The 12,972-nt window shown below is 41.3% G+C and overlaps 1 protein-coding gene across 1 annotated transcript in view; it reads right to left on the bottom strand.

Annotated features, from left to right (window-relative positions):
• Positions 1 to 12,972, bottom strand: part of LOC137262220 (SCO-spondin-like) — a 66,585-nt gene that overhangs the window by 18,740 nt on the left and 34,873 nt on the right. Inside the window, exons 18-23 of the mRNA XM_067800013.1 lie at positions 12,179 to 12,382; positions 11,665 to 11,757; positions 9,945 to 10,154; positions 3,406 to 3,666; positions 2,048 to 2,296; positions 366 to 575 (exon numbers count right to left, since the gene is read on the bottom strand). Of these exons, the coding sequence (XP_067656114.1) occupies positions 366 to 575; positions 2,048 to 2,296; positions 3,406 to 3,666; positions 9,945 to 10,154; positions 11,665 to 11,757; positions 12,179 to 12,382 (1,227 nt within the window). The remainder of the gene's footprint in view (positions 1 to 365; positions 576 to 2,047; positions 2,297 to 3,405; positions 3,667 to 9,944; positions 10,155 to 11,664; positions 11,758 to 12,178; positions 12,383 to 12,972) is intronic.

Here is a 12,972-nt window from a genome sequence, read left to right as displayed (position 1 = left end):
AAGCATTCCAACATATCTGCCCAGTTGTTCTGTCGTCAGGCGACGCCTTACACGTTGAGGGGGCATTGTCTTGATAAACGTAGTGTAAACACTCAAGTAAGTTTGAAATTTTAGAAAGAATCAGACACCGATGCCTGAGTGAAAGCATAAACTGTGATGCAAAACGCATTTCCATGGCATGAAATGCACGTGCAAGTTTGTTGAAGACGTTTTTGATTTCACTTGAACACAATATTGCCAGTTATGCAGTTATTAATTTTTTAAAAAGAAAAATATCTATGATCCTTATCAAATTTTGAGTAGTATGTAATGGCGTGCAATGTTTTCTTGAAATCCACGAGGATGGGTATGAGGCTGAAACTTACTAGGGCAGTCGTTGGTTAACAGACAGCTGACAGTCTTGCTCTCCACATTGGTGCCTTGGCAGTCCTGTCCTCCATTAGCGGGTGCAGGGTTGTTGCACGCCCTGGTCCTGTTGATTGGCTTCGTTGCCTCTCGGCCACAGGTCACTGGGCAATTAAAGACGGATGGATTCCAGGAAGCCCAGTCAGAGAAGCCACCATTCACAACAGCTCCTGTAACACGATGTCATTCAGAAGCATTCAGATGCCAAAGATGTCAATGATGTCCCGTTAGGACAGGATAGGATATCATAGGATAGGATAGGATGTTTATGTAGCGCACATTTCGATGCAACCAGTGCATGCTCCAGGTACGGGTATTCGTCTCCCTCGATCATTGTATGTCAATCTCAGCGTCACATAGAATTATTATCAGTCTCAGCTCCTTGGGTAGTATACAACTCTTGCTGCCACCAGGTGCACCGAGTTTATCGTGGCTCTCTCATCCTAACGAGGCGCCCAATTCACAGGTAGACATCTGTGATCATATGGATGTTATCAGTAATCACAGGGATGTTATCAGTTACCCTATGGTTGATATTAGTAATCATAGAGATATTATGAGCTATAATAATGTTGACATCAGTAATCATAGGGATGTTGTCAGTAAATATAGGGATGCTATCAGTAACCATAGGGATGATATCTGTGATCATATCTATGTTATCAGTAGTCATAAGGTTGATAACAGTAATCATAGGGATTTTATCAGTAATCATAGGGTTGATATCAGTAATCAAAGGTGTGTTGTCAGTAATTATAGGGATGTTACTAGTGGTCACACGGGTGTCACTGATAATCATTTCAGTGTTATCGTGTATTATCCAGGTGTTATTTTTCATTATGAGGATGCCATTAGTAATTACGATGGTGCCATTAGAAATCATCGCACTGTAATGCATTCTACCAGGATTCACCCGTGAGTCATTAGGGATACTATCAGGATCATCGGCATCTGCTTGCCAAGGGTTAGTCGTTGGCCTGCACTTGTGATCAACATGGGCCTTACGCAAAAGAACTTAAAGGACCCTCCGATTCTGTGACCTTCCTTTAGATAATCTGTCATACTAAGCCATGAAACATCAACGAAGTGCAGCATACGAAGATATATAATAAAGCGCTCAGTACAACTGATTAGGTTTTCAGCCTCGTTCGACGATAATATATTTCAAAAAGTCAAAGGTCGGTGGGGTAGTCTAGTGGTAAAAGCGTTCGCTCGTTACACTAAAAACACTACCCGTGAAGGCCCGGGGTAGAACAGCCCTTCAGCAACCCAAGCTTGCCATAAAAGGCTTGTCGTAAGAGGCGACTAACGGGATCGGGTGGTCAGGCTCGCTGACTTGGTTGGGACATGACATCGGTTCCCAACCACACAGATCGATGCTCATGTTATGAATCACTGGATTGCCTGGTCCAGGCTCGATTATTTACAGACCGCCACCATATAGCTGAATATTGCTTAGTGCGGCGTAAATCTCAACTCACTCACTCACTCACTAAAGACTCGGTTCGATTCCCCACCTGGATACAATAAGTCAAGCCCATTTGGGTGTCATAATATTGCTAGAATATTGCCAAAATCGGTGCAAACCTTATTCACTCACTGGAGACAGAAACAAGGAGCGTCAGTCGGAACACTAGCCTACCTGTTACTGTCAGGTAGCCGTTAGTAGGAAGACCTTTGACTGTATAGGTGTAACCTCCTTGGTCAGACCCTACTACATTTCGTATGACCAGCTGTCGTATGTCCCCAGCTTGTATGAAGGAGTACTTCGACCCTGCAGTCAGTGGTACAGAGTTCCTTGACCAGACTCCGGAGGGTGCACCAACAGGGGACACTCGGGTCTGGAGGACAGCGTCAGTTCCTTCTACAACGGTCACACTGTTCAGTGGTGCTGAAACATAAAGACGAAGTGAAAGACTGAAATTACACATAGTATTAAAATTTAATGATGGAGCGTGATAGCCTCCAAACTTGACCATTATGATCACGGTTGGAATTGGTCTTCATCAACCCATGCTTGTCGTAAAAGTTGGGTGGCGGGATCGCGTGGTCAGACTCGCTGAATTGGTTGCCATCGTAACACAGTTGCGTAGATTGATGCTCATGACATTGAATCCTGGATTACCTGGTCAGGATCGGTTATTAACAGACCGCCACCATATAGCTGGAATATTTGTGAGTGCGGCGTAAAACTGAATTCACTCTCTCACTGTATCGTTTAGGGTCGAATTCAAAAGTAGATTTGAAAACGAATTTCCATACGTTTTGCCGTATAGACCCTCCCAAATAATAGTTAATTCGGAAAATATTGAATTCGGCTGTAATGCTCAATCATACCACCAAACGAATGACAAAACAGTACAGCAACAGCCAGCACATTGTAATCTAACATGACCAATATTGTTCAATGATTAGAGAAGGAATGGCTAACGAGTTTTGAAATGTACGCTCTAGCAGCGACAGAGGTCGTGGTAAAAATAGGATAGGTGAAATAGCGTGAGAAGTCTTGATTTGTGTTCCTATACAATGATAATAAAAAAAACCCAAACATTTAAGAATGACGTTAATTGAGTCTTATTGAAAAACCCACGTTAATCTAAAATAACTGCGTTGCAAGTACCGGAACAAGCGTAGAGCATCCAGGCTAGCCAGACTCTCGGGACACACCTTAAAGGAATTATGAGTTTTAGCCAACATCGAACTTTTGAACTAACAGTGCTTAAGACAGAACAACATTTCATCGCTTTCGGTTGTCATTTGTAATCTAGTTTCAATTACAGTCTAATTCGCTCACTAACGAAACTGCAGTGCGAGATGTTACTTTCTTGTTTTATTAGCTAGGCACACAGCAATATTCCATCTATAACACGGCGGTTTGTATATAATCCAGTCTGGATCAGACAATCCAGTGATTTATACTATTGTTCATCGACGTATGCGGTGACGGACTGGTCCAGCATAGTGATCGTAATTGAAATGACTCGATCAGGTTATACGTACACACAACTGTGAGGGTGGCCTGACGCACGTCCCCGTTGACGACCACACTATAGACTCCAGCGTCTGTATGCTGTACGTTCGGGATGGTGAGTCTGTAGTCGGCACCGTTGAGGCTTTGGATGTATCTGGTGTTACCGGACAAATCCAGGCCGCGGGTCCGCCACATCACGCTGGGAGCATCAGCGCGACTGAGGGTTGTCTGGAAGATGCCAGAGTTCCCAACAAGTACGGTAAAATCTCCTGGAGGACTGACGATGGTCACTGAAAGAAAGACAGACAATTTAAGTAACTTGCTCTAGTACCACAAAGTCCTGGAACTGTATCAATGTGTGATATATACGAGCATTCAAATGTGTCTGAAAGTTGATTTTCACAACAAATGGAATGATAATAAAATTCCAGTATCATAATCAAACTACCCCTGAAAAGCACCGGAGACTGCTTTACGAGTTGTTGTTATTTGTCACACGACACAAACACCAATTTCAACCGAATTCGCTGTGGAACCGGAAAGTGATTGAGTAAGTAGAGTTTTCCGCCGCTTTTAGCAATAACCCAGCATTACACCGGACATTCGCATTACATAATGTGCCCATGAGGGGAATCGAACCGGGCGAACACCTTTACTATTGGGCTTTCGACGCATCTTTGCAACGTTAGCGCTTTAGTGAACATATCTCTTGTGAAAGAATACTAGATCGGTTGTTGGTTGTATACTCCACGTGGAGCTGAGAAGAATACTAGATCGGTCGTGAACGAACGCAAGATGCTTAGTGAAATAAAGATCCATGGAGGAATACCAGATCTTTGGTGAATAAATAAGAGATCTGTAATAACTGTGTTCCCAGAAGAAGGTGGGTACCCAGAAGGATGAGCTGCTTTGGGTGTATACTCCTCCCGGAGCTGAGAAGGAACACTGAGTGCATACTTATCCTTTAACATGGGTAATGCTGACGTAAGTGCGCTGATATTTACGTCAGTGGACTATGCTGCATTTTCGTATAATAACGAGGATGATGGCGATTACAGGATTTTCTATAAATGAAGGAATAAAGATACAAGAAATACATGTTTTGAAATAGTTAAACTAAGAGTGACAATACTGTAGGTTAGCAATATTATATAATCGACGGGTGATGTGAACGTCTATTGGACATAACATACTGCAAAAATCCCTGTTCATAACAATCGAAGTATTAAAGAGTCGGATATTGTTTAATTCTTTTGAGTAGTATATATTACACTATGTTGAGATTTTCCAGCGATAAGTAGAATATTATGTTTCTTAGTCATGGTTCAGTCAACAACATTAACAGCAACGTTGCGAAAAGTGTTAATGTAATTGGTAAATAGTTATCAGATTTTAATATATACACAAGATTAATATTCACAAGATTAATATGTGTCACATCTTGAAATGCTTTCGTAAACAGAACAGTTAAAATACATGTTTCACTTGCAGTACCAAAACCAGAATCCGTTCACTGAAGCGGTCTATGGTTGGTTAAACATTTCACTGAGACCCCGTGCACGCTGTTGAAGAAATAGACAACTATTGTATGGTGTATAATATTCTATTAAACATCAAAAACATACAATGATAGTTAGGAACTATACAATGCATCACTAACGGTACAGAAACGTTGTTATGGAGTACAAGTATAAATATGAGTACAATTATAAAATACAAAAAGTAAATCTTCACTCCAATGTAGTTGGTTAATAGTCACATTGAAACCAGTTGGAACGCAGTAATAAAACAAAGCAACTTTCCTCCTGTTCTCCTATTGAAACAAAAGCATTACCTATTTCCCTGGTACCAGCAGACCTGTGTAATGCCGTGATAATGTCTGACGAATGTCCAGACAGTTGGTCAAAGTCTGCTATCTGAATTACCGACGTGTTGGAACTAGCAATACCTTGAAGTTCAGTCCGATACCTTCGATAAATAGGTGAAAACCATTTGACATACACGTCTATCCCAATCGCCAGCACGAACACCCCGGCTGATTTGGAACTTAATGCCGCAGCTCGGGTGTCTTGTGGGTATGTTGAAACACCATCAGTGATGACTACCATAGCTTGAGGATTTGGTGATGGATCTTCCAGAAGCAACGTCAGGGCCTTCTGTATCCCAGCATCAGTAGCAGACCCCCCGCCGGGAAGATCCACATCGTCTATTTGTGTGAGGATGGAGGTGATGTTGGAAGAAGCTAGAACGATATCAGTGACTACACTGCCGTAAAAGACAACACCGACCCGGCTGTCATTGCTCCTCGTAAAGCTTTCAGTCACTATACGTTTCAGAGCATCTTTAATCAGCAGGAAATTGCTTGTTTGGACGCTCTGTGATCCGTCAACGACATAATATACGGTGTATGGTGCAGAGTCGTCTGCAATGAAAGTAGGAGAAAGTAGAGAATTATACGTACATATCCTCCCCATCAAAATATAAGACTCACTAGTCTAAATATAGCTACTTACTTCACGCAACAATTCCAGTTTTTTGCAAAATAGTCCATACTGATAAAAGGTACTGTTTACACATGATGTATTGTGAAACAAATTCGAAACGAAAAGATTATTCTCATGAGTTCAATAAATGATTCACATCAGAGAAAATTGGCGAATTCTTAACAAAGGTTTATACCAAAAGGAAACTGTTCATATGCACGATTTGTTTACATGCTTTCCAGCAATTTGATGCATGATCCACGTGCCATCATTCACTACGGCATAAACCACGTATGTGACTACAACAATAGCTACTACTACTGCTGCTACTACTACTGCTGCTGCTGCTGCTGTTGCTGCTGCTACTACTACAGCTGTTTCTGCAGATACTACTACTGTTACCACCTCTGCAACCACTATCACCACCAAACAGATACCATTGCGTGTCGGACCTGTATAGGTCCCAACGACTCGGCGGTGTTTGACAGTGGAACTGATGTCAGTGTTTAGATGTGACGTAATCTAACTTTACAAACTAACGGTAGATTTCTAGAGACCTTGTTGCGAGGGATGTAGCAGTACCAGCACCATGACATAAAACCAGAGACGAGGCAACGTCCTTGTCATCTCTGAAATACAATGATCACCACTTTATTCACACAATATATGTCTAGAAAGAAAAACAACGATGCTGCACAAAAAGCCTAATCGGAAATATTCAGGGAGAACTATTATATGTTTTTATTGATGAAATACTATATTCCTAAAAATGAAATCTATTTTTCGTTCGAGAGAGGAAAAACTCTCCCAGGCCTCTCAATGTATGTCAGTGATGGTTTCCAAATTAGAGAGTCAATAAGAATAAGGAATGCTTTTATGGACAGACAACATTATCATTCGCTATACGCGACGTGTCGACATATAATCTAATGTCGTTGTCAAGGAAGTCAAAATGTCTCCTATACAGAATATAAAAGCTGTATACCCATAAAGAATGTTTTCATTCTTCATCTGGAATGACAATTCAAAGACGGCAATCTATAGTCAGATATGACAATAAATAGTAAACATAGCAATTGAGGTCATCGTATTGAACGATATCCGTGTCTAATGGACATATGGACATTGTAGGTCTCTCACTGTGGTAGTTATTGAATTTGACTTCAATATTTTCTATCTTCTTATAAGAAATGTTTTAAAAAGATTCAAATTGCTTACCAATATATCGCTATCGATACTTCTTCTCTTCCTTCCAGGTTTACAAAATGACTCCATTCGTGGTATTTTTTCACTTGAGAAAATACACGATAATGTATGCACACTGACCCCCTTTGAATCGCTTCACGACGTACTGAATCTGGCTCTGTTGTCGACTCCTTGTTCATTTGCATCTGCAGAATAGGCTGTGTGCTAATAGCTAGAGTGTTCCCATAGCGCTCAAGTCACTGTCAGACACCCATGTGCAGGGCAACCCCTGTAATCTCGAGACTTCTGAACAAAAGCATTGTATAGCCCAAACCCTTTTATAAAAATACCACCTCGATAACATAAGCTGGAAATTTGCAAAATTCGTGGTCTTGATGTGGTCGTCGTTAGTGATGTGGTCGTAATTTTAAATAGTACTCATGCACACAAATGCATTCGCGTTGTAACGACTATTGAAGACTTCGTGTTGTAATTGGTCAGACCATAAGAGAAAAAATATGATAAAACGGTTGTAAAGAAATCAAATAATACATATCAGCTCGTAGACTAACATCTAGGTTCTGAATGAAAGGTTAACAGAAAAACGCAGCTCCGGGCTGATAAAATCATAAAATATACTTAGACTTCCTCCTGGAACCGTTGTAATCTAGACTTGCCTCATAATTTTAACTTGCAATGGTTTCTTGGATTTGTTTGTTTCAGTGTTTGTATGGAAGACTAATCAGTAGTTCGATACACATGTCATAAGCACACTAATGGCAAATGACCGATACCAAAACGTCAGTTCGTTAAAGTGGGGTCGTTATAAGCGTATTCAGACTCATACGTCGACAATGCAACATCATGTTTCTCTACATGATTACTGTTACACATAACGTGATTGGATGTTTTATCATTTGAATACAAATTGGTATAATGAATGTAAACTGCATTCCAAATCAATGTTTTGTGCGGCTAATGTAATTCCTTTACACAACAAGGATCTATGATTTACACATATAGGACAGAAAGTGAACTTTAAAGGGGCAAATGCATAGCACGGCGTATCTGGAGTTCGACACATGTAATGCGACTTACCTTTTAGGCAACAGAAATCAAACAAAGTAGATATTGTATGCTAAGTTCATATCACAAACACACACACACACACACACACACACACACACACACACTCACAATGAAACGTGTAGGTTTTTATAAAACAAACTATAGGTTTTTTTTCGATGTTCGAGACAAATGAGAGTTCGACACATCCGGATAGATATAGAGGTGCATATCAGTGCTACACGTATTCATTTTCGGATATTGGATATATATGAGGATTCGACACATCCGATTTGGAGACCACGAGGCCCTTTTTTACATTTAACGCCTCGAACAGTTTGCTGATGGTGATTGGCATTTTACGGCAAGTATGTTCAACCATCCAGATGTGTAAGAACGTTTTCAAAGTCGATAATTTGGTCACACGTGTTTGAGAAACAATAATGTGTTTGTACATATTACAAGGATATCCACGTACATGTGTACTGCGCTGTTTAAAAATCATCTCCATGTTGCGATACACACATATACATAGTAGTTATTACAAAGCTATGTATTTATATCTCATAAGTGGAACGATTTCACACATGACTGACTAAAGGGGTTTACCTTTCGAACAATATATTCGGGTCAAACAGGTCGTGGGAAGTTATTGAGGAAATGTGTTTGACAGCTTTTTAATGCGGTTAAGGCTTCGAAAGCTGTCAAAGTGTTAAAGCGTAAAGGTATCAACTTTCATTGATGGCAAGACCAGTTTAGAGATGAATAAACCACGAATGTCTCACCGAGCGTAAGCGAGTTAAAGAAAGAGATCGCCGCTCTGTGTGTACATCCTGGTAACAACTGGAGTGAATTTATCTATGAAATTATTTAACAATTTGTCTGTATAACTGCAAGGTAGGTTTGTGACAGAATAACAACCATTCTTCGTGTGTTTTCAGCGACATAAAATGTAACAAATGTACGAATAAATGTCCCGAACTAGCAAGAGTCGAATATACGGGCGTCTCGTACTGAAGTTTCTAGTCCGAACATTTTGGTCATCCTTGTCAACTATTTGAGTGAGTGATTATATTGGTTTTATGTACCTTAAAAGATATTTCTACAGTATCGATGCAACTCTGACCATTTACGTTGAGACCTCATTTTGTTAAAGGTAGAAAAGACCTGCTTTTAGTAATGACAATGATTTTAAGATTGGGCAACAAGGAGCTCCAGAAACGATATTGCTTCTTATGTACATCTAACTCTATGCTTTGACTGTGGCAAAAGCTTGCTATTATACCCCGATCGATGTATCGGTGTATACTCCTCCTCTCACTTTCAACGCCCTGGGGAGTAAACAACGTAAACTACCAATAAGGCGCGGTAATGTTACTAGTCAGATACATATTCTACCGGGGACCCATTTACTGCTGGAGACATATTTCGGACAGTATGTCTGAGAGGCACCGGGTAAGCTTCGTGTGATTTGTGTTGGTGCTGGGTGCACATTTTCACTGTTAAGTTCTTTTTATGCGTCATCATTGAACTGAATATTTTTACAAATGCTGTCAAGTAAGTGACATCAGATACAGGTTCCGGTTGGTGTACGTAACGTTGTGAGCTGCATGAACTCGAACTGGGCAGGGTAGCCAAATCTTTATTGCATTTGGATGAATATGGACACCTGTTCATATAATGTTCAGTACGGTTTATATAAAAATAAAACTGTACTGTATTAGCCCATGTTGAAACAATGCTTGCATGCAACCTTATACAAAACTACGTAAAACACAAACATGCCTCATGTTAGTACGATCTTGTTTGTGTTCTAAACGAGAGAATCAATTTACCTTGAGCAGGGCACTCATTAGTCAAGCCACAGTTGTCTTCCCTTGACTGACTATTGTCTCCCTGACAATACCGACCATTGAATAGTGTAAAGGGGTTGTCACAGTTCCTGTATCTGTAGACTGTCTTCGTGGCTGTGGTGCCACACGACGCCGCGCACGTCGTTGAAGCAGTGTTCCACGCTCCCCAGGCACCCCACTGACCATCTCGATCTGGAACACATACAGAACCACTGACCATCTCGATCTGGAACATATAGAGAACCACTGACCATCTCGATCTGGAACACATACAGAACCACTGACCATCTCGATCTGGAACACATACAGAACCACTGACCATCTCGATCTGGAACACATACAAAACCACAGACTTCTCGATCTGGAACACACAGGGAACCACTGACCATCTCGATCTGGAACACATACAGAACCACTGACCATCTCGATCTGGAACACATACAGAACCACTGACCATCTCGATCTGGAACACATACAAAACCACATACTTCTCGATCTGGAACACATACAAAACCACATACTTCTCGATCTGGAACACATACAGAACCACTGCCCATCTCGATCTGGAACACATACAGAACCACTGACCATCTCGATCTGGAACACACACAAAACCACAGACGTCTCGATCTGGAATACACAGGGAACTACTGACCATCTCGATCTGGAACACATGCAGATCACCGACCATCTCAATCTTGAACACACAGAACCTTTGATCATATCGATCTGGAACACATACAGAACAAATGACCATCCTGATCTGAAACACATACAAATCAGTGACAATCTCCATTTGGAACACATACAAATCACTGACCATCTCGATTTGGAACACATACACAACAAATGACCATCCTGATCTAGAACACATACAAATCAGTGACAATCTCGATAGGGAACACATACATATCACTGACCATCTCGTTCTGGAACACATACAGAACAAATGACCATCTCGATCTAGAACACATGCACAACAAATGACCATCCTGATCTAGAACACATACAAATCAGTGACCATCTCCATCTGGAACACATACATTTCACTGACCATTTCGATTTGGAACACATACACAACAAATGACCATCCTGATCTAGAACACATACAAATCAGTGACCATCCTGATCTGGAACAACGTACAAATCAGTGACCATCTCGATTTGGAACACATACACATCACTGACATTTCGTTCTGGAACACATACAAATCACCGACCATCCCGATCTGGAAAACACACACACACACACACACACACACACACACACACACACACACACACACACACACACACACACACACACACACACATACACATATTATCAACTGACTTGACGGAGTTCGTACCATTGCGGTAAGCGAGTGAGTGAGTTTACAGCTATATCTCGGCGGTCTACAAATAAGTCTAAACAAGACAACCCAGTGAGCAACAGCATGAGCAACGGTCTGCACAATTGGGAATCGGAGTCTTGTGTCAAACAAGCCAGCGATCCTGACCACCAGATCCCGTCACTCACCTCTTCCGACAAGCATGGGTTACTGGAGATCAGTTCTACCACGGTCTACCTTCGCGGGTTTACTGTGGTATCTAAGAATAATCAGGTATATAAACTATGCTAAGTACACACACATCCACCGTTAAAATTAACTCTTGTTTTTGAAAGATTCTGAATGACAGCTAATGACCGTCCTTACGGTACCTTGACAAAAATCTCCTCCATGCCCTCCTGGGCAGACGCAGGTGCAGGTTAATGCGTTCAGGACGCCACCATTTTGACACACCTTCGTACAAACTGTAACATATTATTTATGACTAAATATAAGTACACAAACAGTGACAGTAGGCCCGTCTAATACTTATTTTAAATAAGTGTTCACTTTGGTGGCTAAAGTGCTTTAGTGGAAGATTGTTTGGGAAAGCAAGCCATAGCCTTTTGGTGGATATTAATCTGTTTGATTTAGTCTTTGGTGTCATTTACCGTGCAATCACGCAACACTTCTCGTCGGGCACAATAAACGTAACAATCTCAAAATTAAGTTTTGAAGATATCGTCATCGGATAATGTGTTGTTAAGACCATCAACCATTGATGAAGATCACACTGGATGTTATGTGACAATTTCTTACTCGGTCTTGTCAAGTGTCAGTACGAACTTGCAAAAGTATCAACTGAAAGGATACCGGTATTCTATGATTTTGGACATAGATTCGTACCTGGTGGACATTGGCTTAAGCCACAGTTCTCGTTTCGCGCTTCGCTGTTCACACCCGGGCAGTTTAGACCAGCGTTCAGAGGGAACGGGCTATCACACTGTCTGTACCTATATACCACCTTTGTCACCGTCGTTCCGCAGCTCTCTGCGCAGATGCCGGCAGCAGAGTTCCAGCTCCCCCACGCACCCCAGTTCCCATTCCGGTCTGAAACACGTGGATATATTAATAAGTGAGAGACCTTTGAAGATCAAGATTAGAATTGGTCTTCTGCAAATCATGCACGTTGTGAGCGGCGACTAATGGGATCGGGTGGTCAGACTCGCTGACACATGCCACCCCATTGCGTAGGTCTTTGCTCGTTGTATTGAATGCTTGACATGTTTTATAGATAACAACTACAGTTTATTCTTTATACGGTGTTTTAGAGCTAACGCTAGCTCCTTATTGGTCCGTCATCAGGACACCAATGAATGAGCAGGAAATAGCTGTAAAACGTCGTGGAAACAATTGATAGAAGTTCTTCGTAACTTCTAAATACATTCAGTGAGGTCAAGATGTTGATTTCGGGATTGTCCAGTCCAGTCTTGATTGTTTACAGTGAGACACCGTGACCTTGTTTCATACCAGCTGAAACATGCAACAGAAATGAAACACCGCGAAACACCTGGTCGAATGTTGAAATTCCAAAGGATTTTAAAATAGGAATCTGAATTCGTGTTGCGCGGATCCTGGCACGAATAGGGGATGTAAAGAAGTGAATCAAGTTTAGATGCTCTACAACACTTGGCAACCCG

This window comes from Haliotis asinina, chromosome 14 (assembly GCF_037392515.1).
Source record: "Haliotis asinina isolate JCU_RB_2024 chromosome 14, JCU_Hal_asi_v2, whole genome shotgun sequence".
Lineage (NCBI taxonomy): Eukaryota > Metazoa > Mollusca > Gastropoda > Lepetellida > Haliotidae > Haliotis > Haliotis asinina.
The sequence above is the reverse complement of the archived record's forward strand: the minus strand, read 5'-3'. Positions and strand labels throughout refer to the sequence as shown.